This window comes from Phragmites australis, chromosome 6 (genome assembly GCF_958298935.1).
Source record: "Phragmites australis chromosome 6, lpPhrAust1.1, whole genome shotgun sequence".
Classification (NCBI taxonomy): Eukaryota; Viridiplantae; Streptophyta; class Magnoliopsida; order Poales; family Poaceae; genus Phragmites; species Phragmites australis.
In genome coordinates, this window is record NC_084926.1 from 4,070,247 (window position 1) to 4,098,158 (window position 27,912).

A 27,912-nucleotide genomic window follows, 5' to 3' on the forward strand; every position below is an offset into this window, starting at 1 on the left:
TGATGCCACAACGCCGGCCCAAGCAGACTCAATCAGATTCACTTCACTTTGGACGTTTATCATATGAAAAGATATCGCACCTAAAAGATAAAATAGGTGAAGTTCCATCTGAGCCACTCCTTTCAGATCCAATGTTGGAGAATAGTTCTGAGAATCTGCAAATGGAAAGACACGATGCAGCCTAGTGGAGTGAGATAGTGGATATGAGAGGAGATAAATATGCTACAAAATCTGTGAACGGTGATGAACACACGAACTCCAAAGGATGGATGCTGACACAAAGTCCTGTTATCATGATGGAAAACTTGTTCATGGAACTTCATCATGAGAACAGACAGAGCCTGAACAATCGCCGTTCTATCACCGAAAGTATTTCATTTCCTCATAGGTAAAGCGAGTAGACATATTCTTTCCCACACACCCGATGGCAGCCAATTGGCCACCAACTCCGCGTTGCAATCGGCGCTCCCCTGTTAAATAGGGGCATGTTTCCCGTATCGCTTCTTCAGTTTCCATAGTGCAACGCAACGCCACGCCTGATCTGATCAGCACCAAATAAACGCTGCTTTCTGAGTCTCGCTTGGGTAAGCCTGCTCTGATCACAATGGCTTCCTTGGTTGCTTGCTCGGCTTTGGCCGTGCTGCTCCTCGTGGCCCGCGCCTCCACGGCTGCCGCCACCACCTACACCGTCGGCGACGGGTCCGGCTGGACGACCGGCGTCGATTACACCACATGGGCCGGCTCCAAAAACTTCAAAGATGGCGACAGTCTCGGTACGTGTACGCGCGCTCGTACGTCGCGGTTCTTCCTTGTAGGCAACTAGGCATGCACGTCGTCACGTGTTCTCCGTGGCTGCGCAACGTCTGAAAGAGATTGTCTGATCAATCGCAGTGTTCAACTACGCGAAAGGGCTGCACACGGTGGTGGAGGTGAGCGCCGCCGAGTACATGGCGTGCACGGCGACCAACCCTCTCGGCTCCGACAGCAGCGGCGTGACCACCGTCGCCCTCAAGACGGCCGGCAGCCACTACTTCATCTGCAGCATCCCCGCCCACTGCGGCGGAGGCATGAAGCTCGCCGTGACCGTCGGCGGCTCCTCCTCCCCCTCCTCTCCGTCGTCTTCCACCACGCCGTACACGACGCCGACCCCGACCACCAACACGCCGTGCACGACGACGCCGACGTCCCCGGCGTGCACCGGAGGCACCCCGGTGACCCCTGTAACCCCGGTGACACCGGGCATGACGCCATTCATGGTATACCCCAGCGCGGCCGGCCTCGGGCCGGCGGCGTTGGCCGGCTTTGGCCTGGTTTGGTTTTCGATCGTGCAGCTTGCACTGCTGTAGGCACAATGGTAAATGGTCAACGTCAGGATGGAGGCAGTGCCGATGTCGTGTCGTCTGTTATGTACCGATGTGTTGGTTCTTTGTTGTGGATCCGAGCTTTATGAAGACCAAGGAAATTGGTGTTTCTGCTCTGCTGGCTCTGGATACTGATGGTGGCTGTTTCCTTGAGCTAGAGTCTTGCAGTACTTCCCCCTCTCAGTAGCACCTTTTTTCTTGTGCTTCTTTTTAAAAGATTTTTACGGTATATTTAAATGATTGGCCCAATAATACTCTTTAGTCTATCGATATTATAGATAATATTAAGGAGTATCATGTGTATCATAAATATGACAAAAAAATTGATGGCACGGTAGATCGTGGTTAGGATGCGGGCGATATGGCTACGGTTTCCAATGACCCGCGGTGATATGGCTATGACGGCGTGTATTGAGACACGGACCTTCGCCCTCTGTCGATCGAACATGTGCAGCTACATGCGCACCACGCGGAGTGCGAGTGCTTCTCTAAAATAGGCGGCCACGTGATGCATCACATGGGCCCTCCGGCAAGGCCATCTCACCGAGACGCGCTAGATAGCAGTTCGCGGTGTCTTGTTTGCAGGCGGCGAGGGAGTCAGCGCACATGGTGAGCGCGTCCATGAGCTCTATCGCCTCTCGCCCCGTCTCACCGAGCGCCGGTACACCATTTTGGTAAGGGTATCACCTGTTCAATACCAAGATAATTACAATAATAATCATTCAAATAGATGGTTAGATCATAACAATAATATTCTTCACCGTCTAGTATTTGTGCAGTAAATGTTCTCTTTTACTCTTTTTATGCCAAAAAGACCCAATTACGAATCTTGGTATGAGATGGGTTATAGAAAGAGGTATATAAATATTTTGGTTGAATCATTTGAGTCATTTGAATAGTTTTTGAATTTTGATCGTACGTAGTAGTGTATTACTCCGGTGCCTCTGGACGCATTGGGTCTCACTCCATGTAGCGACGGCTCGACGCCCCTTTGGTTGGACGAAACTTTTGGCAGTCAGCAGTCGGCACCCCACCGCCGACGCTGGCAATCGAATACACCGTACGGGGTGAGAGGATGAATGGTGCCGGCGGAAGAGCGAATCTGACCAGCGCGGGGCAGAGAGAGAGAGAGGGCTTGAGATCGTCAGGACGCGATCAGCCTCGAGGCGCACTGCGAGGAGGAAGGGCGCTGCGGCTGAGACGAGCCGGGGTCGAGCAGGGCGACGGAGTTACGCCAAACCAGCGCGGCGCACGCGAGTTGGCCGGCCGGGGCGGCCTGGCCGTAGTTTGGAACGACGACCGGGGTGGTCGGTGTTTGAAATGACGACCAGTGTTGGTTTCCGAGTTAGGCCCGCAAACGAATTAGGTCGAGCGGAGCCCACCATGCAGCGGTCCAGCCGAGCAGGCAGGGCTAATTAGGCCCATCGTAGTATACTTACCTGGCCCATTGGAATGACGTGGTCGGTTACGACGGGGTCGGGCTTTCAAATTTGGCCTGGAAAGGCCCGTATGTAGCCATGCAGGGGAGAATATTTATATTTTAAATTTCCAAATTTAGTAATTTTAGACAGCTGTTTCAAAAAATAGCAATTATAGGTGTATTTCGCCCGTTGTAAGGGTGAAGTCGACTGGGTGACATGTTTGAAAATATAAACGTATCACCCTTCCAACAAATGTTATATTAAAAAATAAAAATACAACACTCTGTTGCCCTCAAAATTCAAAATGCTATGTAAATAGTTATCAGAAATCCTGAACACAATTTACGGTATATATGATGCTATCATCTAGCTCTAACAAAAATTTCAACTCAAAAATTACTTGTACAATGAGAAACAAAAAAGAAAAATTATGTTTTGAACCTGAAATTTTTGTGAGAGCTAGATAGTAGCATTATCTACATCATAATTAGTTTTAAAAAAATTCCATGACCATTTAAATAGTGTTTGAATTTTGAGAACAATATATTGTTGTATTTTTATTTCTTTTAAATGGTCGCCCGTTGAAAGAGCGATACTTTTATTCTTTTAACATGTCGTACTTTCAACGGGTGACAGATCTTTTTCGTGCTATTTTTTCAAATGAACATCTAAAATGCTAAATTTGAAAACTTAAAATATAAAAATATAAAAATTCATAGGGGGGCTCTTTAGGGTTTGATTGGTTGCCTGTACGAGAGTAACCTGGTCTGACGGATGAGTATAATTTCAAGGAGAAACGTGTTTTGTTATCCGCATGCAGTGTTCCAGTTTAGCCCTGTGGATGCAAATGTACGACAGCAGGCTGCCCCCGCGGATGCAAGCTCTTGCATCTGCTCATACAAACGGGCTCAGTTGTTAGTGTCATAAAATCATCTTAATACAAGCAACCAAACACAGTATCAATTCTTGCTTCCGCTCTTGTAACCTCAAATTCGATAAAAACAAATAGAAACTTAATTCAGTTTGTCCAGACAGATACAGTTAACCAAGCAATCTTCTTTTCAATAAATATGACCTCGCTTAGTCTGTTTCCCCTTATCCTACATATACGGTCCATGCGGGCATCCAATCACACCTAGTGTACATATCCAGGAACTCACGACAACAGATTTTGCATCGACAACAAGCATGTTAGGGCACCTTGATGTGACAGAGTAAATTTCTCACATGATGACTCCCCGTGAATATCCCATACGCGACTTTTGGACACCCCCTCCTCGCTATCTATGGCCACTGTTGGTGTGCTCACCAATGAGTTAGGGGTCGGGATTAGGGTTTACCGAAAATTAGTTCATGACAATATATCCTTAATTAAACAGGGGTATCTTCGAGATTAGGGATCAAGCCAAAAATAAGACACGCGATGTAGACATGTTCGGACCCTCGATTGGAGTAATACCCTACGTCCTCTGTGGATGTTATTGTATATTGATTATCTCGAGTATGAGCAATGTGACTAGACTTATTACAATGGAGGGGATTAGATCTAAACTAATTTAAGGTTGAAGTCATCAAGTATCTCCGGTTGCTAGGGACTTGGTGTTACTTGTCTGGAGTTACGTACGAGTAAGTTGTCTCATGGTTCTGATTCCGGAGGTCAGGGACCCCGCCTTATATAGGGGTTAAGGCACCACCTTAGTTCTGGCCGTAGTCAAGAAGAAGTCATTTATCTTTTCAGCCAGCAGATGAATTCAACTTGAATACTAATTGTACTAGGTCAGGTAACTTGATCAAGACATTCCTGGTATATGTCTCCAAGATCTACGAATGTATCGGGTCCCGTAGATTTGGGTCCACAATATGTAGAGTTGATAAACATGTGTACAACATATCATGTCTGTATATGGTGTATTCCTTATACATATATACCCTATAGTTAGATATTAGATAGTAGTCCGCTAACTCTGCTCGGCAGGGAGGGTTTCCAGAAGTGCCCACTCAAGTACTGCCAAGTCTAAGCTTAGTCGAGAAAGGTGGACCAGGTTTGTAGTCGAAAGAATTGAGCAATAAAGGTCCCATTCCAAGTATCGAGTGGAAAGGCAATTAGGTCGAGCGTCTCACCGTTGTCTGCACTCGAGACTCAAAAAAAGACGTGAAACTCAACTTATCGATACCTGATTCTAAGTAGAATTAAAAGAGAAAACTTTGAAATTTTAACTCTTGGGTATAGTCACACTGCGCATTGATGGGCATGCAAAATTCGCATGATGCAGCCATCCTGCCTTTCACGCTGAACATGCCACCATAGCGAAGGGAGTGGTTACCAAAGAGATTGTAAGTTACTGGCTATTTATTTGTACAAACCTGGACTGTAGCAATTCTTCCACCCTCTCACCGTCAGTCTTCTCCCGTAAGCTTTCATCTTTCTCCGCCCAACCAAAATGTTCTCTTTTACTCTTTTTATGCCAAAAAGACCCAATTACGAATCTTGGTATGAGATGGGTTATAGAAAGAGGTATATAAATATTTTGGTTGAATCATTTGAGTCATTTGAATAGTTTTTGAATTTTGATCGTACGTAGTAGTGTATTACTCCGGTGCCTCTGGACGCATTGGGTCTCACTCCATGTAGCGACGGCTCGACGCCCCTTTGGTTGGACGAAACTTTTGGCAGTCAGCAGTCGGCACCCCACCGCCGACGCTGGCAATCGAATACACCGTACGGGGTGAGAGGATGAATGGTGCCGGCGGAAGAGCGAATCTGACCAGCGCGGGGCAGAGAGAGAGAGAGGGCTTGAGATCGTCAGGACGCGATCAGCCTCGAGGCGCACTGCGAGGAGGAAGGGCGCTGCGGCTGAGACGAGCCGGGGTCGAGCAGGGCGACGGAGTTACGCCAAACCAGCGCGGCGCACGCGAGTTGGCCGGCCGGGGCGGCCTGGCCGTAGTTTGGAACGACGACCGGGGTGGTCGGTGTTTGAAATGACGACCAGTGTTGGTTTCCGAGTTAGGCCCGCAAACGAATTAGGTCGAGCGGAGCCCACCATGCAGCGGTCCAGCCGAGCAGGCAGGGCTAATTAGGCCCATCGTAGTATACTTACCTGGCCCATTGGAATGACGTGGTCGGTTACGACGGGGTCGGGCTTTCAAATTTGGCCTGGAAAGGCCCGTATGTAGCCATGCAGGGGAGAATATTTATATTTTAAATTTCCAAATTTAGTAATTTTAGACAGCTGTTTCAAAAAATAGCAATTATAGGTGTATTTCGCCCGTTGTAAGGGTGAAGTCGACTGGGTGACATGTTTGAAAATATAAACGTATCACCCTTCCAACAAATGTTATATTAAAAAATAAAAATACAACACTCTGTTGCCCTCAAAATTCAAAATGCTATGTAAATAGTTATCAGAAATCCTGAACACAATTTACGGTATATATGATGCTATCATCTAGCTCTAACAAAAATTTCAACTCAAAAATTACTTGTACAATGAGAAACAAAAAAGAAAAATTATGTTTTGAACCTGAAATTTTTGTGAGAGCTAGATAGTAGCATTATCTACATCATAATTAGTTTTAAAAAAATTCCATGACCATTTAAATAGTGTTTGAATTTTGAGAACAATATATTGTTGTATTTTTATTTCTTTTAAATGGTCGCCCGTTGAAAGAGCGATACTTTTATTCTTTTAACATGTCGTACTTTCAACGGGTGACAGATCTTTTTCGTGCTATTTTTTCAAATGAACATCTAAAATGCTAAATTTGAAAACTTAAAATATAAAAATATAAAAATTCATAGGGGGGCTCTTTAGGGTTTGATTGGTTGCCTGTACGAGAGTAACCTGGTCTGACGGATGAGTATAATTTCAAGGAGAAACGTGTTTTGTTATCCGCATGCAGTGTTCCAGTTTAGCCCTGTGGATGCAAATGTACGACAGCAGGCTGCCCCCGCGGATGCAAGCTCTTGCATCTGCTCATACAAACGGGCTCAGTTGTTAGTGTCATAAAATCATCTTAATACAAGCAACCAAACACAGTATCAATTCTTGCTTCCGCTCTTGTAACCTCAAATTCGATAAAAACAAATAGAAACTTAATTCAGTTTGTCCAGACAGATACAGTTAACCAAGCAATCTTCTTTTCAATAAATATGACCTCGCTTAGTCTGTTTCCCCTTATCCTACATATACGGTCCATGCGGGCATCCAATCACACCTAGTGTACATATCCAGGAACTCACGACAACAGATTTTGCATCGACAACAAGCATGTTAGGGCACCTTGATGTGACAGAGTAAATTTCTCACATGATGACTCCCCGTGAATATCCCATACGCGACTTTTGGACACCCCCTCCTCGCTATCTATGGCCACTGTTGGTGTGCTCACCAATGAGTTAGGGGTCGGGATTAGGGTTTACCGAAAATTAGTTCATGACAATATATCCTTAATTAAACAGGGGTATCTTCGAGATTAGGGATCAAGCCAAAAATAAGACACGCGATGTAGACATGTTCGGACCCTCGATTGGAGTAATACCCTACGTCCTCTGTGGATGTTATTGTATATTGATTATCTCGAGTATGAGCAATGTGACTAGACTTATTACAATGGAGGGGATTAGATCTAAACTAATTTAAGGTTGAAGTCATCAAGTATCTCCGGTTGCTAGGGACTTGGTGTTACTTGTCTGGAGTTACGTACGAGTAAGTTGTCTCATGGTTCTGATTCCGGAGGTCAGGGACCCCGCCTTATATAGGGGTTAAGGCACCACCTTAGTTCTGGCCGTAGTCAAGAAGAAGTCATTTATCTTTTCAGCCAGCAGATGAATTCAACTTGAATACTAATTGTACTAGGTCAGGTAACTTGATCAAGACATTCCTGGTATATGTCTCCAAGATCTACGAATGTATCGGGTCCCGTAGATTTGGGTCCACAATATGTAGAGTTGATAAACATGTGTACAACATATCATGTCTGTATATGGTGTATTCCTTATACATATATACCCTATAGTTAGATATTAGATAGTAGTCCGCTAACTCTGCTCGGCAGGGAGGGTTTCCAGAAGTGCCCACTCAAGTACTGCCAAGTCTAAGCTTAGTCGAGAAAGGTGGACCAGGTTTGTAGTCGAAAGAATTGAGCAATAAAGGTCCCATTCCAAGTATCGAGTGGAAAGGCAATTAGGTCGAGCGTCTCACCGTTGTCTGCACTCGAGACTCAAAAAAAGACGTGAAACTCAACTTATCGATACCTGATTCTAAGTAGAATTAAAAGAGAAAACTTTGAAATTTTAACTCTTGGGTATAGTCACACTGCGCATTGATGGGCATGCAAAATTCGCATGATGCAGCCATCCTGCCTTTCACGCTGAACATGCCACCATAGCGAAGGGAGTGGTTACCAAAGAGATTGTAAGTTACTGGCTATTTATTTGTACAAACCTGGACTGTAGCAATTCTTCCACCCTCTCACCGTCAGTCTTCTCCCGTAAGCTTTCATCTTTCTCCGCCCAAGCATGCGCCGCCGCACAGGAACTTAACTCTATGGCTTCCAATTCCTCTGCGAACGCCGCTACTCCTTCCCTGCCTGAGAAGAAATCTGATGCGATACCACTGATGCCTCTTCCAAGCAGTTGGACGAGATGAGGTTCCCGACGGATGTCTGGTCAATCTCGATGATGCAAGAGTCAAAGCTCCAGGAACTTGAAGCCAAAGGGATCGTTCCTCCTCGCGACCTGGCCATCTGGAGACTGGCGTCGGGTGCGGAATTCCGCTCATGCCGATTTGATCATGAGATTATGGTTTTTGAGTCATTTTTCTGATGTGGTTTCAATGTTCTCCCTTCCAAGTACATTCTCACCATACTCGAGTACTACCAAATCGAGCTTTACCACTAAAACCCAACTCGATCACCATGCTCAATGTGTTTGTCCACCTGTGTGAAGCATTTATCGGTACCTTGCTAAGCTTGAATTTGTTCTTTTTTACCATTTGAAAAGCAATACTGAGAACAAATGTGTCGGAGGCTGTGGTTTCCATCTACGGAATGGAATGAAGAATTCCTATATCCCAGTTACGCTAATCTCCTCTTGGCAAAAATATTGGAATAAAAATTGGTTTTACATCTACAACCTCAACCCAGTCAATTCTCTCTTAGTCTATAAGGTCCTCCATCCCCACCCAAATCTGTCCTCGTCAAAGAAGCACCACGAGTCTGACTACATTGTACATTACGTCAAAGAGAATCGGTGAACTTAGGTTGAGTGGTTTAATCGGGTGGCATGTGACCAAATACTTCATTAGTCGGAGATCGAGCCCCTTGAAATAACGAGATCACTTTGCCTGAGACTATACTAGAGACGATGATAGCTCTCGGGACACAACCTGATGTAAGATTTAGCTAGCATTTTGTTACTTCTGTTGCCATAGTTGATCTCTTTCGAGTGACTCTTTCTTCTATTTGTTCAATCATGTACCTTCAAGATACCGCTGCTCGATTGAGCAAGCTATTTGCTGATATAGGGATCGATGATATCCTAAAAAAGGGGTGATGAATTAGAACACTTAAAACTAATTAGCTCTAAAAAATTCACAAGATAAACTAAAAGGACATTCATGTCGCCTAGAAAGGGGTTGAATATGTGTTCCTAAAAAAATAAAAAAATCAGCGGATTATACAGAATCTAAAACTTCCAGGTTCAGAGCTTTGCAACAGATTATACCGAATTCAGAATTTCTAGGTTCAATCCGGAACTTTTGGGTTCAACTCAGAACCTACACGTGCTTGGTTCTACTAGTGCTCTAACACTCTAAACGAAGTATGATGGATTAACATTCTAGGGTGATGGACACACATAACAATTCTAAGCAAGATATGCAAGAGGGTTCAAGAATTGATATCATAAATATAAACCATGCAATTCAATTCTATGCAAGATATACAAAATGAGATAGAACGAATTGTAAGCAAGCATATAATAATTAAGCACAAAAGTGATGGAGACACAAAGACACTTGATTTGTTACCGAAGTTCAGACACCTCTATTTGAGGTTCGTACGTCTCCGTTGAGGGGCTCGCTCACACTTAACCCTTTTGCTCACCAAGCTAGGTCATGCTTGAGCTTGAGCTTTCACTCTTGATTTCTTCCCTTGCGAAAGTGAAATCCAGGTTTCACAAACTTTTCATGGCACACCACAATCTTATGTGCTCGCCGGTGACGCCCAGGCACCTAGGAGCTTCTAGCTCCAAGAGTAACAAACTCGCAAACTTGTGCACGATCAACGCCAAGTGTTCAAACACACGCAAACTATATGGCAATCGATGGGCTACCAAAGCACCACACCCTCTCACACATCTTTCTCTACTCATTAAGCCACAAAGGCTTGATTCTTACTAAATCTTATCACACAAAGAGAGGGAGCACTCAAAGGTGAAACACCAAGTTCAAAACACCTCACACCATTAGCACAAAACCAGCCAAGTAACCTCCTTCACATTAGGAGGACAAGAGGTATTTATACCTCACTCTAAAAAATTAGTCGTTGGGTAGATTCTACACAACTCGGAACACTCAAAGGTGGAACCGAGAACCCCAACCCAAACTCCGCCCAGAGGTTCTGATGCAGGACACTAGAATCCGGAGGTTTCGAATCAATCCAGAACTTTCAGGTAAAACTAACAAGCCCAAATCGAGCACCCCTGTCCAGAGCTTATCCGGAGGTTCCGGCTACCCGAAATTTTTGGATCTCACCCGGAACTTCCAAGTTCAGCGCAACTGACCCTCTGAAAAATGGCGATACTTTTGATCCCGATGTCCGGTTTCAGTGAATTTGGACTCTACGAAAAGCTTATTCAAAGGGCTACATATCTCTACTGAATTCATGATCTCAAACATATTTGATCAAACTAGGAACACTCGAAAACCCAAATCGAACACTTTCACACTTTTAGCACCGGACTACTGAAGATAACTTTCAACACAAACATATCCCGCATTAAGCACATGGTTTGAACACTCGACACCACAATCGAGCAACACTTTCGTCAGTCCCTCTTGATAGAGCGGAAAACCTATAGCCTGGTCTCCCACCAAACTCGTTGAGACCAGTAAAACTACAAAACCTATTCTAGTTATACCTTTGCCTTGAGCAATCCTATCGTACTTGACGAACAAATCATCCAAGCCACGATGCTTCTCATAGCTCTTTAAGGCTTGTCATCAACTCTTCACTTAAGCATGATGACAATATTCATCCTCACTTCTCTTCTTAATCTTCATGTGATTGATGTGAATCACCTATAGCTTTCCATGACATTACACGGTTCATTAGCATAAAGCCTTCACTTACCCTTCACCACCGCATTGGTCCTTCAGTGTTAAGCCATTTGCTTTTCTTTCACCATCGAATGGTCCATCGTACCCGACTATTACTTTCCCTTTATCATCTTGTCATAGAAACCCACATTGTATCTGGCATCTTTATGCTCTTCACTTTGTTCACCACTGAGGTATGAACCGCAAGTATTCAGGTATATAAGTTATCCATTGAGCTTATCTTGATCTTGATCTTCCAACTTAGCATATTAAATATCTAAATTCAACTTATATCTTCTTATAGAACCTAACACCAACTCACCCTCAAGCATAAAGTATATGGCTTAGTCCATAAAACCTAATTAACAATTTCATACCTTAAGTTACTCGATCTTCACAAGCAACTTGGCATTCACTTTTATTGTCAATCTTCATATGGAACCTAACCCTACTCATTCTCAAGCACATAGCATATGGATTAATCCATAAAACGTAATTGATAATCTCATATCTTTAGTCACTTAGTCTTCATAAATGACTTAGCCTTTACGCTTATTATCAATCTTCATATACTTCTTCTTCTTCTCATGAGCATCAGCTAGATCTCATTCATCTTGATGCATATCTCTCGATCTTCATGGTATTCCTCAATGAACTCATTCTCTATCAATCATGTATCACATATGAAACATATTACAACCAATTTTTAACATAATTGTTAGTCTATAGGTATTATTAAGTTACCTGATTATCACTTAGAGCTCATTCATCTCGATGCATATCTCTTCCTTATGCATCACTTATAAAACAACCTACTAATAATTCTCAACAATATTGTTAGTCTATAATTATCATTATTAATTTCAAAACCACACTTAGAGCTAGATACACTTTCATAAATATATATCAATTTCTATCTAAATATATTATAGGTTTATCTAGTGTCTACTCTACCGTTGAAAATGTTTGCAACGTATAGCCAATCCTAACAAGCAACCTAGCCGAGCCGAGCCTAGCTCGTTTGAGCCGAGTCGATCTCGTTTCCACCCTTAGGGGCGCAACTGGGCATGGGTTGCAGAGAATGATCAGTGAGAGGTGCTGGCGGCGGGGGAGTTAAGAAAACTATTTGATGAAGCCAGGTTAACGCGGCGGTGGCCGACGGACTCGGATCCGGTAGTGGAGACGCCGGTAGAGGGGGAGGAGGAGGGCAAGGGAGGCGGGATCTCATCGAAGGGGCTTGCTGTTGTCAAAGACGATGTCAGAGAACAGTGAGGGGGTGACAATGAAGACAGGAGTGGTATAGACGGAGGCTGAATGACACGAGGCTATCCGTCCACGTACGCGACATATAACTGGACGTGGCTAATCCTGGTCAGCACCCCCTGCGACCGTCTAGGCCCGGCGGTCTCCGATGCTGCGAAGGCTGGTGCTGACGAGAAGAGAAAATGGCGACGGAAATCAAACGATGTGAAAATCCACTATTCCATTAATACTCACGTGGTTTTCGGTGTTCAATCAGAAAAAAGAACAAGCATGAATGAACGATTAACATATCTGCTTACAAGGTGATCGAGCACGCTTGAACAATGAACGAGCCGTCACGGCCGTCCCTGTAGATACATTGCTGCTCTCTACTTCAACGAATTGGCAGAACATCTGACCAAGTTTTCCTCAATTAATAACAATGAACGAAGCTGCTTACAATGTGATCGGACTTGGAAAATCCAACGAGGCATCCAAAAAGAAGACGGACGCTTATTGCAAACAATGAACAGATCAGCAGCACAGCAAAAATATCAACAAAAGGCCACGTACGGACTCTGCCACCGTCTCAAACTTAGAAAGCGTGCACCGCGACGGCCGCGACAACCGCCGCAAGGGTCACGAGGCCTGCGGAGCCAGGTGCAGGTGCCGCGGCACTCTTTGGCGGCATGCTCGGGCCGGGCGCGGCCGCCACCGGGGCCCCTGACGGCGCCGAGATGACGCTCTCGGAGACCGGCGCGGCGGCAGGAGCCTTCTTCGCCGGCGCAGGGGCGGGGGGCGCCTTCGCGGGCGTCTTGGCGGGGGCGGGGGCCATGGTGGGGGCAGCCTTGGGTGGTGCGTTCGCTGGCGCAGGGATCGGGGCGCCGAGGGGGCTGGGCGCCGGGGCCGTGGCGGCGAAGGCGGCCGCTGCCAGGACCGCGAAGAGGATGGCAGAGAGGGCGGTGCCAGAGGCCGACATTGTCGCCGTGGTGTGCCGGTCTCTGCGACGAGCGGAGGCGGCTGGCGGAGCGTGCTTGGTCGCTTTGTGCCTCGAGCTCGCTTGCCGCTTTCTTTGCGGGTGTTCGATGGTGGCGAGGTGCGCAATATGTAGTGGGTGGAAATGGAGGGAAAGCAACAGCTCGAGTGCAACATTTCATTGAACTTGTTTTTGACGAGACGAACTGTCAACAGAGAGGAGCCTCCCACGTCCGAAAGAAATTGAGGAAGTGTTTGGCTGGTCAACTAGAGGAGTTTAAGAGCGCTGCGCACGAATCAAAGCGAGATATTACCGTCGTGCTTTACTGCACCCCAACCTTGGTTTGGTCTTCTCCGCGTAGCATTGCACTGTTGATAACCTCGATTCTGCCAAGTCTTGGTTTCCTTCGCGTACAAATCCTATCAGCTTCTCTTCTCATTGAGCGACTTCAACCAGTTTTTTTGGTCAGTACCAGTATTTCACTCAACGCGGTCTAAGCACCAGTAGTCGACTACTAGCTAGCTTCTGGCAGGCAGCAGAATAGAAGAACGCCCGAGAGTTGAGAAACTGATGAAATTCCGTAAAAATTCCAAAATGTTCCATCAGTCCATGGCCCAATGGCGTGGACCAACCGAGTCTCAGTACTACAGCGATCGTCTTGCACCGAAGACCTTTCGCTGAAAATTGGAAATGGAGTAGAAGGCACGATCTCACGCATATGAAGGATAATATTAGGCTGCCATTAGGCTGTGTTCCAGATATGATCAAGGTATATCTGACAATAAAGCTGCCATCTAAAGAGACGAAATGGCATTCCACTCATAGCTATCCACTTAGTTTTTAAGGGCTTGTTGGTTATATGTCAAGTCTGGAACGTGAATAGCACAACAATAGATGTGTGCAGCAAGACACTTTTAGAATGGTAGTTTTTCAATGTAGTTTATGTATAAGGTTTTAATTAATAATGGTGTTATTCTCCATAAGAATATTATTTGGAAGCTAAATGTACCTTTGAAGTTTAAGATCTTTCTTTGTTACTTGTAACCAAGAGTAATTTTAACAAAAGATAATCTAAAAGACGATAAAAAGGTAACCCAAAATGTTGTTTCTGTTCTACTAATGAATCCATACAATATTTATTCTTCGATTATCTCTTTGCTAGATTCTTTTGGCGTGTGGTTCAAATGTCTTGGTTTGAGTCCTCCAACTAGTATAGCTAATATGCTGGGATCAATCATATACCATATAAACAAATTTTTGTTGGGGCAAGTGCAATATGTTAGGCAATCTGGTTGAGTAGAAATGACGTACTTTTTGATAGAGAATCAGTTCAATCTCCTATACAGATTATTTTTAGAGGGACACATTGGACATGTTTCTGGGTTGGATTACAGAAGGGAGACGAGCCTATCTTCTTGAAAGTTGCATGTCACCGATTGGAGAGTATAGTGATGAAAGTTTTTGCTAAGTATAGGTGAAAATTTAGCAACAAAATTTATGCTTGAGTCTTTTGTTTATCTTATGTATCCTCCGAGGGTGCTTTTGAATTCATGTCTGTGTGTCGTGTATTTTAATTCTATAATAATAAATGACTACATTTTTTTTATGCAGATGCTATGATAATGAAGTATTCCGTTAACTAAAAAAAGATGTGTGCACCACCAGTAGCCTTCAGAAAAGTTCAGAGGCAGCAGAACTGGTAACAGGCTTACAGCCGTATTATGGCCTTTCGATTTGGACTGGCCCAAACACTAGAAAGAGTCACCAGCTTTTGATTTGCGTTGAACTGGGCTAGTTAGACGTGTCGGGCTTATTACGGCCCATTATTTTGCATGCCAGCAGCTCCCTTGGCTCAACTGATCGAGGAGTACTTAAGTACTGTTTGGTGCAGGTGGTGCTTCTACATAATCCACTTTCTATATAATTACGTAGTTTATTCTTAAAATCCATTTACTAATAATCTACTATAAAATCCTGCTATTTTTTGCGACAATATAAAATCCTGCTATTTGACATAGCTCTGATTTTTAATATATAAATACATGCATGTGGTAATATGAATACGGACATGTGTTTGTATTTGTGTTCTTAAAAAACTAGATTATGACATAGTGTACGTACGAGATTCCTAGGAGGAGCTCAGAACGCACCGCAACGGCGGCACCGACGCGGCTTCGCTCGAGTTTCTTTGTATTTTCTAAAAAACACGAGAGATCTGGCGGATTCAGATTTGTACTCGTCCGCATCGCGATCGGCGAGGCGTCAGCAATGTGTCGATGTGCGCTTGCCAAGGGCAACGAACGGAGCAGGGAACACGGAAGTGCGTCCGCAACGCCGTAAGTTGGCTGCGCTACCGCCGCCCCCGACTCGGGGACCGCGGAGCGGGCACGTGCCTCCGCGCTGGCGCTACTTCTCTCGTGCCCCGCGCGCGGCCGGCGGCCGGTTGTGAGCGTGGCGTGCACATGGCGGTGCGAGAGGGGCCGACCACAGCGTTAAGAACAAGCTTGTTTTCGCGGTCCAAACTCGCGTCTGCTGGTGCCGACCTACGCGTGAATTCCTGTGCTGCTGCCGCATGGAGTAGGTCCAGGCAGTGGCAGAGCTTAGTAATTATAATTATATTTACACTAATTACAACCTTTTGTCGCGATGCTATATATGTAAGGCTTGGAGTGTCAAATCATATCAATTTTGGTTGTATTAATAGTTAATTATTTTAATTTTAAATGTATGTATTTTAAGATGATATCTATTTAAAATTAGAGATAAAATCTATCGATGTAATAGGTAAGAGGTATCTCACTCGACGGATCTGATGTAATAGGTAAGAGGTATCTCACTCGACGGATCTCATGCTATCACGTGTAAACCAACGAGCCAGCACCTTTAAGACTATGACCTCATTTGTGACTAGGATATGACTCCTAAGACCAGTTTTATGATCGCAGAGCAAAGCTCTATGACCAGTCCCCGTTAAATAAAAACATGTATTCAGCTATATTTAATACTATCCACTCAAGTGTTTTACTTACTCAGATTCTTCTTTCAGCAAGCAAGATCGTGGGCAGTTACGTTGTGCAGTGACCCTCCTGTTGCATTTGATGGATGGGATAAGACGTGTTGGATAACTAGAATGGGACATATGTGACTATACGTTGTCATGATGAATTAAGGATAGTTGGCTCCATCAGATATATATCTACTACAGAGTATTTGTATATACATCTTTTCTCCTTGTATATAAAGGGAAAGACTCGGTTTGTAAAGATACGGAATATATTATGTAGCAAGTTTATTTAATATATAAGAAAATACATATAAAGTAGGGTTATTATCTCATAGAAAATCTAGATCTAGATAAAATTTCCGTGTTCTAAGTCTATTAATGGAACCCAAAAAATACATATTAACATTTCCATCATCCAGTACATTCCAGATTTATTATCAAAATCATCACGACAAAAACTATATAAAAAATGTACTTGCCTGCACTGAAAAGGAAACAAGCTTTTTGTTGAAAGCTCGAGCAAAGTTTCATGGAAGTCGTAGCGAAGGCACCACTCTGCACCATCGGCGAAGGCGTAACCATGCGAGGAAGTTTCACGAGTATCGACTTTGTCCTATCGACTTTTGTCCATAAATTTCAAAGCACAAACAAATTTTTATCCCGCACGTCTTTAGAATTTGGACCGAAGGCGCAGCTTTCGGACTCGGTCTGTCTAGCACAAAACCACGGGCCTCATTTTCCGCCGCCGTAGAACCAGGAAGCTGTCAATCGGTCAGTACATATTAGCATATGGAAGTGATTTCATTGGCTCAGCTCTGACGAATTCTACAGAAAACATCAGAGCCCCTTCACGTGAGCAGGACTGGACGCACCTGTGCCGTTTTCGCAGCTGCTTCGCGACCTCCTTCGCTGTGTCTGACTCCGGATGGGGTCTGTGTGTTTCGAGTGACGTAAAGGTGCCCTTTTGTGATCTGTAAACAATGACCTGTTTTGTACCATCTGCGTTTGTATCTATCCACCATAAGCAAGGTAAAAACTAATTTTTTTTCAGGCATTAGCTTCTCTGCATTTTCCCATAGCTGTCCGGCCGCCAATGTTGCTACTTTCTACAGAGTAAAATGCCCAATTCTCCTTGGTCACTTTGCTGGGGTCGATAAAATGCTAGCACAACCAGGAAATTTCATAATGGCAAGCGTAAATTCCCTCGCAGAAGCAAAAACAGCTGGTAAATACAAGTCGGCAGGTGCAACAACACACAAACACACTAAAAAAAGGTCTCACGAGGCACCACCACTTCAGCAGCAGCGTCACGAAAAAAAAAGAGAGTCGAAAGAAAGCAACCCCGATCCAATGCGAGAGAATGGAGAGAAATTCCCCGCCGTGGAGCTGACGAACCACCCGGCATGTCATCCCAGATCCCGGATCGGAAGCTTCCAAAAAGACCCCTTTTCGAAAAGCGAAAGAAAAGGTCGCGAAAAAGCAGAGAAACCCCTCGATCGACTGGTTAAAAAACCCAAAACCCGAGCAAACGCCGTGCATGTTTAGTACCCTGCTCCGTACCGCACGAGGGAACAGCCCGGCCCCGACCACGCGCGCACGCCGCCAACCCGGACCCAGCCAGGCTCCGCTCCGCTACGCAGCGCCAGCCAGGCCGCATCAAAAGGCCAACCACATCGCAACTCCTCCACAACTCGCGTGCACCATCCGCGAAACTCCCCGCGCGGGCGCGCTCGGCACCCACCCGCACCACCTGACCCACGTACATATATGCGCACACACGCGCCCGCCCCCACGCAGATTACTGCTTGTTACATGAGAGGTAGCTGGTGATCTCGTCCGATCCTGTTGGCAGCTGATTGGCAGCGCAGTTTGGCATGGTGATGGGCAAGAAGTCGAGCAAGGCGGACGGCGCGCGGTGCAGGCGGCATCCACGGCACCGGCAGGGGCCGGGCGTCTGCGCGTTCTGCCTACGGGAAAGCCTGTCCCACCTGTCCCTCTCGGCGTCGCTGCCGTCCGTCGTGCGCGGCTGCGGCGAGGAGGAGAGGTATGAGGAGGGGGCGTCATCCTGCTCGGAGGTGTCCACGGCGTACTCCTCGCAGGGGTCCAGCGGCGCGTCGTCGGAGTGCGCCAGCCCGGCCGCGCCGGAGTTCCACGACGAGATTATGAGGCACGCGGACAGGGTGTCGCTGCTGACGCGGGACGAGCGGGTCATCGGGGACGCCGACGCGGTAGCGGTGTTCCTGCAGGCGAGGAGGGAGGAGAAGAGGAGGACGGCGACGAGCTTCTGGGCGAAGCTGCTGCACGCGACGAGGGGAGGAGGGAAGAAGCAGGAACGGTGCTCGCTGGCGCACTCCAAGACGCTCGAGGAGAGGGCCGCCTCGGCCAAGTGGGTCCTCTTCTGATCAGGCCGTCTGGCCATGCATGCTTGCATGCTGATTAATGTGGCTGTCGCTGTGGTGTTCTGGTTTGGTTAGTGACTTGATTCTAGTTCTTGGACAATTTTTTGGTTCTTTTGGTGCATTTCGTTGGTGGTCTTGGCCTGGGTTTTGAAGGAGCATGCAGGAGCTAGCTAATAGCCAAGTTTTGTTAGAGCATCTCCAACCAAGCCCTCTTCTCACCCCCTATCCTACATTTGAGGAAAAAACGATGAAAATTGATCTCCAACCGACCCCTTATCCGACCCCCTTTATTTGAGGACCCCTCAAATCTCCTCCCTCATCCCCTACATTTAGGGACTCCTCATCCAACCCCTCATTTGGGAGAGAGGGGAGAGAGAGAGAGGAAGAGAGGGGAGAGAGAAGAGAGAGAGTTACCGGATATTAATAAAATAGAGATGATTCGAATATAGGGGGTCAAATATGAGGGTCGGTTGGAACACGTTGCGAAATAGGAGATGAAATCTGGATGAGGAGCCCCTAAATAAGAGGGATAGGGGGTCAAATATGAGGGCTTGGTTGGAGATGCTCTAAAGATCCAAAGCGAAGAACATGTACTTGATCCGTTGATCGATATTCGTTGATTGGTTTTTTTTTACTTCACTATATGCCAAAAAAGTTGTTTTTGGTTATCCATCTATATGCCTATAACTACAAATTAACTGTATGGGCATGGCATGCCATTTACACTCAAGCCCTATATCTACGTTGAGCCCTGATGTTTGCTTAAGCAAATTCAGAAGAACTTCCGCGTTGAGCCCTATAGTCCTCTTGCTTGGTTAATTTGTCATACAAAATGTTTCTTTTTACAAAAGCAGTTTTGTAGACGAGCTCTAGCTTAGAGTAGAAAGTTACACCTTGTTTAGAACGCAGAAGATTAAAAACGAATTGTGTTGGAATCCCAAAAGGATGCGAACTATTCCCGTAAGTTGGGAAAAGTTCCCGTGTTTGGAACGGAGCCTTCAAATTGTCTTTTGTCAAGTAACAGGACTGCCCACTGTCTGCTCTTAATTCTGCTACTGTTTTTATTTAAAAAAGGATTAATTTGCTTTACTTATTTGTAAGACGTTTCTTCTCTATGTATTTTTTGAACTGATTTCTTCTCTATGTTACACAATCCCTATTACTAGTATTATGTTCGTGCAGGCATGCAGTAATTTCTACTGATTCGTGCTGTGCCTTTTGATTGTACATGTGCCTTGTGTGATATCTGCACCCAACATAAACGAACACGTTGTACGCACAGCAGAAATAGGTCATTTTTCAGTCAGGCAGCAGCACAACAGCACAAGAGTGTCTGCAAGTTTACCATCAAATACAAGTCTAATGTTTGGCCAAACAAAAACACTTGGGGCATTTTCCCGACCAAGTATACATTTGATACTACATTTTTACTGGTTACAACTCTCAAAGACATATTCCTTCACATTCTTTCCCTTCGATAACAAATTAGCATCTCATACAGATTTAACAAGGTAAGAAAATCAGCAAGTCAACAATGTCTGTTACCTTCGTAGTAGTTGTAAAGCAGAAAAGTCCCATGATCTCTTGGTGGGAAAATCTGCCGCCCTTCTGCAAAACCTGTCATCATAAGATTCTTTCATGTTTGTAGTTTCCAGATGGGCAGGCGTCTTGAGCTTCCAGGAAGCACACCAGAACCATCATCAAATCTATGCATCCTATATCTTCTTTTCTGCATCTAACGCTACCAAATCTTTCAATTTCTGAGTATGCATATTCTAAATCCTAAAAGAATATCACGACCTATCTCACTGATCCTGGAAATGTAGATCCATGTCTCCAGTGTTGTCATCATCATCATCAAGGTAATCCACAGGCATATTTGCAGGTTGCCGTTTTAATCTTTGGAATATGTCATCAAGAGATTCAGGCGAAGCGACATTTGTATGCAGAACAAATCCTGGATCTTGGCGCAAAGGAAGGAACTTCTTGGAACCCATATTTGTTTTGAAGTTCTGAAAACCAATCTTCATTGAGGCCCATGTTGAGGACATTCCAGCTGGTGGTACACCAGCATTGGACCGCTGTTCAGAATTTCCTTCTTCAAGCAAAGACACAGAGTTAGATGAAATTTCCTTTTTTGCTGCCTTCGCTGCTTGCCGATTCTGCTCCCTAATAGAAGAGTACTTGCTGGCGATAGTTTCCCTGTTGTTAGCATATTTCGACTGACCAACTCTCCCTTCGATTCTGGAAGAAGTTGCTCCTGCTTTCATCTCCACTGTATTTTCAACCTGTACACAATAGAGGATGAAAACAGAAAGCAGTAAGTACTAACTACTAAATAACAATAATAAGCTTAAATTCAGGTGGAGACAATCGAAGCCTAGAAAAGAGAAAAAAGCAAATACATTTCAGCCACCCCCAGCCACCACAATTGAAGCTTAAAGGGTTATGATTTGGACCTGTTTTTTGTAATCAGGGAGCGTAAAATGAATGGTTTTGTAATTCAAGTATTTTTCTGAACCCAAAGAGTCGAGGGATGCAAAATGGACTTGTTCCAAAAGAGAATGGCAGATAGTTTAAGAAAGCTCCAATGATAAATGGAATAAGCATTCTACACACCAATGGTACGTTTTGGGATCCAATATCTGTGTCCATGCCATTAAAATTTCTTGCCAATGGAATAACCTGCTCGCCCACTTTACATCCTTGTTCGATCCAAGATTTCTCTGGAGAAAGATAAAAAAAATAGTAAGGCAGAATTCAGAGAAACAAATGCAGTGCTTGCACCGACAGTTCAACAGTAGTTACACAAAGATTTTGACTGTTCTGAGTGATCAGAAAAATCATCGTTCCAGATTAAAGACATGAAAGACACAGACAATCATAATTCAGGATCATGTTTACTTCACTAATTACTACTAGTCTACAATGTAATAATCTCATAGAAGCTTTCATTTGCAAATGAAAACAAGGAAACTGAAATCCTCATGGAAACTAAGGAGGAACAATAAAAGGGAAGGCAAACATGTATTTAAGGAATAGGGTACCTCCAATTCTCCAGATACAAAATCTGTGGAGTCCTTACCTTTTTGTAGAATAATCATTCCAGACGGATCAAAACCATCCACGTTCTCTTCTTCACACTGGAACTTGAACCTTTTCCAGCTTCCGAAAAAGTCAATCACACGGCCAAAGAAATTACTAGCAACCAATAGCGTATAGACAACCATAATCAGTGGATAGATCCTGTTGAAGCCTCTCCCAAAGAAAGGAACTGCATCATCAATGTTCCCCATTCTCTACAACATATGGTTCATTCAGCAGTTAGCTATGAAAAATTCATTTGGTAAACAGCAAATACAATAAACAAATTAAAGAGAGAAGCTGCCAAACATTTCCTTTTCAAATGTCAAGTATTAACACACCTTCATCTAACCAAATAAGACAGAAAAAAATATCGCAACTATTATCTTCTCAAAAGTAGTTTTGGCATTACCACCAAGGCGGATGAGATTCAGGAAGTTATAAGAAATAGGAGGAGCATATCTTGCAACCATTCTGCAAATCAGAATTTGGTGCGCAGCCTTGAATGAGCTGAGCAGCTTTGGAAACGGAAGCGCATCAAGCATAAAGAATAAAGCATTGAAAACTTACGAGCAGATCATAAGCAAGCTGACAGAGCTGGTTTGTCTTGGAGTCAGAGAATAAAACATCAACATACCAATCTTAAATAGTGAATAATATGTGCAAATGCACATATACATCAAGGGGACAAATGCAGCAACCTGTATACAAGAGGAAGCTTGTAAATCATGCAGAAAAAAAAAAACCCTGAAATCTTGAGATGAAGTTACAACAGAGTGAAAGGGCAGGGATTTTTCCATTTCTAAATACTATGAATAAACATTAGACCTGAAGGATAGCATGCATTTGGCATACTCTAGACTCGCCTGGTAACGACATTCACATATATTAGTGTACATGTGTTTAAACTAAATTACCAGTAGGTGACAAATGCATGGGATTGTTGTGGGCTATACATGAATTATCTAGCTTATCAATAATAACACAAGATAGTAAGCATTGTAGAGAATACTTAATGTCACAATTAACAAGTTTTCCTCTAAGCTGGACACAAGGTAGATACCCATTTCAAATATTTACATGAACATGAAGTGCTCAGATTCTTACCTGGACCAAAACCTCTTGCTTTCCTACAGCTTTTATAAGAATAGAAAAAAGTGATAAATCAACACCACCTGGGAGTAAAGTGGCTTCAGCCAACAGTATGGCAGCTGATATGCAGCCAAGGATAACAGCAAATGCTTTCTGAAGCTGCTTTCTCAGTATACAGCGCCAAATGAACTCTGGAAATGCAACAAAACATCATTGAGTTGGTTCAATCAACTATTAACCAGACATAGTAATAAATTCGAACTTACTAGGAATCTAAGCTAATTGAGAAGTTGATTAAGGAATTATGACTAAGATAAAGCAAAAAAAAATGAAGAATAGGAGAGAAGAGTACCAATAGTGTCCAAAAGGGATCCAAGTGTGCCTGAACGACTTTCTCTGAAACTTGATACACATTTCCTGTTTTAAAATAAAGTTAATCAATACTGCTTGTGGTTGACCTCAGAGAATCCCAGATGAATGCAACTAGTTTGCAGTACATAATGCTCAAGGTTTCTCAAGCAAATTACTAAAAATAGAAAAACTGGTTGTTCATGCCTGTAATGGTCCTTATGTTGACAAGCACAAGCATCTATATTCTATAGCAATGGGAGCATTCAGATCACCAATCAAGTATTATTGATCAGTATTGTTATACTTTATATGTAACATCCAACAGACTAACGTAGCCATTTTTTTTTTTGTGGATCTGTTCACAGTCCTGTTGGTAGTGGTACCCAATTTACTATCCTTTTTTGTTTAACTAACACATTAAAAACTCCTTTATCATTTGGCATCACTTACTTTAACAAAGTTATCAAGTTTCTCCAACCACGTGCATCATTGAATACAAAAAGAAAAAGATTCATCCAAAATACATTATCATGAAAATATAGTCGAATGGGACTGAAGGCTAAATCATAGTTCCTATAAGATAATTCAGCAAAGTTGCAACTGCTATTCTTGTCAAGATTGAAACACTCCTGTTGTACACAATAATTTTACAGCAATTAACTTGCACAGACTTTCTGTAAATATATAATCAATGAACTCACCAGCCGTTTGCATCGCGACGCTCATAATTTTTTATAGTGTCTTCCAGTTCAAGGGCTTCCATGACATAAGTCATATACTCACTGCACAATCACAACACAGTTAAAATTGGGAAGCTGCAGTCACACCTTCAATGTTGTTTGCTCTATACTATAGGATTTACTGCTTAGTGCTTACTAGGTTTCCATCAAAGTTGCATGTGTCATACTTGACAGTCCATATAACCAAATAAAATATATCATCTAGTGATTTATTCTATAATACCTTTTGCACCTATAATACTCCTCATGAGCCCTCCTGAGTTGCCGGCGAAGTGTGGCCATTGATTTATCATCAGTATCATAGTCCATATCATTTTCGCCTAATCTACCACCAGAAGGTTTAAAGGATGGATCATCCCGCAGCTGGGCATAAAATCAAATTTTATTTTGCGTAATAGCAATATTTTAAATTCAACTTCCACCAGATTGCAGCAGTACCATTTGAGACAACATGTTGTCAATAATATCCATATAAGGCCTCAAAAGGTCACGTTTTGACATTTGATTTGAAGTGGCTTGAGCAACCTGGAGAAGGAACACCACTTCAGCATAATGCAAGAATGAAAATTATTACTTAAGAATTTATAAAATATACTTACGACAATTGCATTTGAATATTCTTGATGAGCACTATCAAGCTTTACAGCCATCTTGGCAACTCTATGAGAAAGTAGTTTTTGGCGGTGAGACCAGTCTGCTTTTCTCCAAATATTTCTTGGAATTTCGCTCAACCCAAAACCAAGAAGAAAAGCACCAGTCACCAGTCCAAAGGTATTTGAGCATGCCATTGCAAATCCCACAATACCACCGTCCCTGTCAAGAAAATTTATTCCAGGTCAACACTCACTAGATAAAAATTTATGATAGCCAGTTTCGGAAGAAATATTTTCTCAAGGGCTCAAGGCAACAGCATCATTCATTCGGATGAAAGCAGTATTTTGATGGTATCATTGATTGTATTGTTCATTTTATAAATCAAATGTGACTAGGCAGCGCTAACCTAGGCAATTAAACAGTGTTTGCACTGCTTTAGTGTTTAATCTTATAAAGATATTTCAGCAAAACATTTCACTACTAGCTTGGCAATAGCACCAATACCATAAATAAAAGCTGAAAATAATGATGTTCAGAGGTCAAAATGGTGAACAAAATTTAAGCAACATTGCAAAAGGCTATGTTCACACATCAGATTGGTAGTGGAACATGGAAGCTCAAGTGAAGATTGATACATACCAAGCTCTATGCATAACTAAGAGTAGTATGAGTCCAATAAGACCAATGGCCCCCACAATTGAATAAAAGAACAGGTTCATATGAATACTAGTTTTCAGCCTTTCTTTGACGGTGAAGTCTCCTGCATCTTCATAGCCCTGGATAGTAGGAACTACAGCCCTGTTTAAAGACATAAACACAAGCCTTGTTTAGGGATATCAAGACCAATGCAAACAATCTGAATAAACACTAGTGCATCCAATACAAATTTTGATTGAAGATCATAGCAAATCATAACTACAATTGTATAACTGAACTGATACCCAAAGACCACATTGAGCTGTCCCACTAAAAACTGAGTAAGCCGGCAACCGCACATCCAGCACTAGCTTAAATATCTTGAAAGATCTAGCAGGTAATAGAAGTTGTAACTTGTAAGTACATAAACAGGGAAAGAATATTCCAGCGTTTTGCCTTTTACAGACCATACAATACATAGCTAGTGTTTTTTCAAGTACCAACCTAAGGTAAAGCCAGAAGAGATGCAATGATGCCCAAAGAGTGCTTTGCTAAATCATTGCAGTTCTCTGGCAAATGATGAAGCGGCATACAAGAAAGATTTTTTGCGTTTTGAAAATTGTACTGGCATGTTGCAACTTGCAACGACATATGTCAACTCATCAAATACTTGTTGTAGATGCCACTAAGAATCATGAATACTGCAACCACAGGGAGGCAGCTATACAAGGCATGTTTATAGCATACCATGTTAAGATAAACGTGCTCCAATATGACCAGCTCCAAAAGAATCCAATGCCACCCTTCTCACTGCCAGTTAATGTCTGCAAGTGAGATGATGTAAAAGTTTAGGCCTTAGGAATAGATGAAGACAGTTTTCCAGCCCAGTACATGAACAAAGATTATAAAGTTTGTCATACAGATACTGCAATTTATATGAATTAATATTATTCAAAGGATATATTGTCATTTTTTGGAGTTTTAAAAGATATAAACATCAAGAGTTGACTTGTGCTTAAACCTAGGTATCAAATATATAGGCCAAATGGCAGGCTGGTTGTATTTCATAGGCCCCAGGTTTGGCTATAAGGACGAAATCATCGACATGTATGTGAGGGTATCCACATAACACTATGACATGCTAACTTTCTTAATCTAGGGTTTGCCATTAGCGAAACATAACCTGATCTCTCAACATTCCACTGAAACTGATCTCTGTGGCTGGAGGGACTAATTGAGAAGATGCTTGACCTTTTGGCATCTACAGAGAGGAGATCAACAGCAATGCTTTCATGGCGCTCAGACTGAAGAGGCTTGTGAGTCTGGACAGTGTATTCTGAAGTTAACGTGTTTTGATGCCTGGTTAATGTTTTAGTCCAATTGTTTGGTACTTTAGTTTGCATCTGTTAGCTGTTGCCGTTTGTTATAGCAGGATTATAACTCTAAAGTAGAGGGATGCTTCCCATTTTGCATGTGGCTGCACTGCACTAGACATCAAACTTGTACATATGAAACTGGAAGGAGACCTATTCTTAAGGGAAACAAGTTACCACAATAAAAAATAATTTGCAGGTGTCAAGTTGTCCGAATGCAACAAAATGGTGAATGTCATGAGTGAACTGAATTGACGATTTACTAGGTTAACTCAGCAGCGAACATTGGACGAAATACTGATTGAAGAGTTGACATCAGGGGAATAGACACGATTATGTGATAACTAGCTGTGAAGAGTCAGATACTGTAGACACAGACTTCTTGGAAGCTAATTGGGGTCAGGCAGACCATATGCAATTCTCCTATGGTGTCAATTTGCCTCGGGTAAGTTGTTTCCACTGCATTTGTAAGAACTATGTAATGAACTGGTGACCTCTCTGATGGACGGCAAGGGTGAATCATATTTCTCAAACCTCATTCTGCAGCAAAACAACAGTTCAAATGCGTGTTTCACAAAAAATTCTCTCCTCCAAGCCCTAACAAGCTTCCCACTTTAATTTTCTGTTGCAATCCTTGCAATCCGTACATGCACCCTAATTGCCGAAACTAAAACACGCAGTTAGCTCAGCCTGGCGGATCTAACCGGGGGCCTGGGGGAGACGGGAGGGAGGGAGAGACGAGGCGAGGGATCTGACCGTCCAGATGTCGGCGGGGACGAGGATGATGAAGGAGAGGGAGCAGAACCAGGCGTATCCGACGGTGGCGACGACGTAGCGCGGCACGGCGGGGCCAGCGAAGTAGCGGAGCGTGACGACGACCATGCCTAGCGTGAGGGGCAGCGATATCAGGTAGAACACCCACATCTCGCCGCCCTCCGCTTCCCCGCGGCGACGGCCGGAGGAGGAGTGGGTGAAGCGGAGGATGACGACGAGTTGTTGGTGGAGTCGGGCCGGCTCAGAACCGGAAGCTTCTCCGCATCGCGGCGCGCGGGCGGGCGGGCAGGTGGGCCCCGGGAGATCGGGGGGCTCTTTTGCCTCCGGGGTAGCGGAGAAGCGCACGGCGGGGGGAGGAAGGAAGAGGAAGGTGTTGCTGAGCCGAACAGGAATCGTTCTGTCGGTACTAGGGGAGTACCGGCAACGCGCGCAAAGATTGGATCCATTGCCAAAGGAACACAATCAGATTATGTGTTCGGCTTCGTTTGAAACGCAGAAAACTTTTCCAATTCTTTCCAATTTAATTTTTGGAAAATCATGAAATCGC

The 27,912-nt window shown here is 43.8% G+C and overlaps 4 protein-coding genes across 4 annotated transcripts; 2 read left to right on the forward strand and 2 right to left on the reverse strand.

The window, feature by feature from the left end:
* Positions 1-390: 390 nt before the first annotated feature.
* On the forward strand, positions 391-1,611 carry LOC133920358 (mavicyanin-like). The gene is made up of 2 exons (XM_062364975.1): positions 391-773; positions 892-1,611. Exons 1-2 carry the CDS (start codon positions 605-607, stop codon positions 1,344-1,346), a joined length of 624 nt encoding a protein of 207 aa, XP_062220959.1. The 5' UTR covers positions 391-604; the 3' UTR covers positions 1,347-1,611.
* An 11,326-nt stretch (positions 1,612-12,937) lies between these two features.
* LOC133920791 (alpha carbonic anhydrase 8-like) lies at positions 12,938-13,321 on the reverse strand. Its single transcript, XM_062365370.1, has one exon. The coding sequence runs from the start codon at positions 13,319-13,321 to the stop codon at positions 12,938-12,940; it is 384 nt and encodes a 127-aa protein (XP_062221354.1).
* Positions 13,322-17,985: 4,664 nt separating this feature from the next.
* On the forward strand, positions 17,986-19,363 carry LOC133921188 (uncharacterized). The gene has a single exon (XM_062365962.1). The coding sequence runs from the start codon at positions 18,197-18,199 to the stop codon at positions 18,722-18,724; it is 528 nt and encodes a 175-aa protein (XP_062221946.1). The 5' UTR covers positions 17,986-18,196; the 3' UTR covers positions 18,725-19,363.
* Positions 19,364-19,999: 636 nt separating this feature from the next.
* Positions 20,000-27,793, reverse strand: LOC133921186 (uncharacterized). Its single transcript, XM_062365961.1, has 14 exons — positions 27,348-27,793; positions 25,966-26,042; positions 25,222-25,380; positions 24,588-24,801; positions 24,427-24,513; positions 24,212-24,351; positions 23,950-24,030; positions 23,250-23,314; positions 22,913-23,088; positions 22,376-22,506; positions 22,191-22,279; positions 21,807-22,019; positions 21,341-21,447; positions 20,000-21,009 (listed from the first exon to the last, which is right to left on the reverse strand). Exons 1-14 carry the CDS (start codon positions 27,513-27,515, stop codon positions 20,527-20,529), a joined length of 2,190 nt encoding a protein of 729 aa, XP_062221945.1. The 5' UTR covers positions 27,516-27,793; the 3' UTR covers positions 20,000-20,526.
* Between the last annotated feature and the right edge of the window lie 119 nt (positions 27,794-27,912).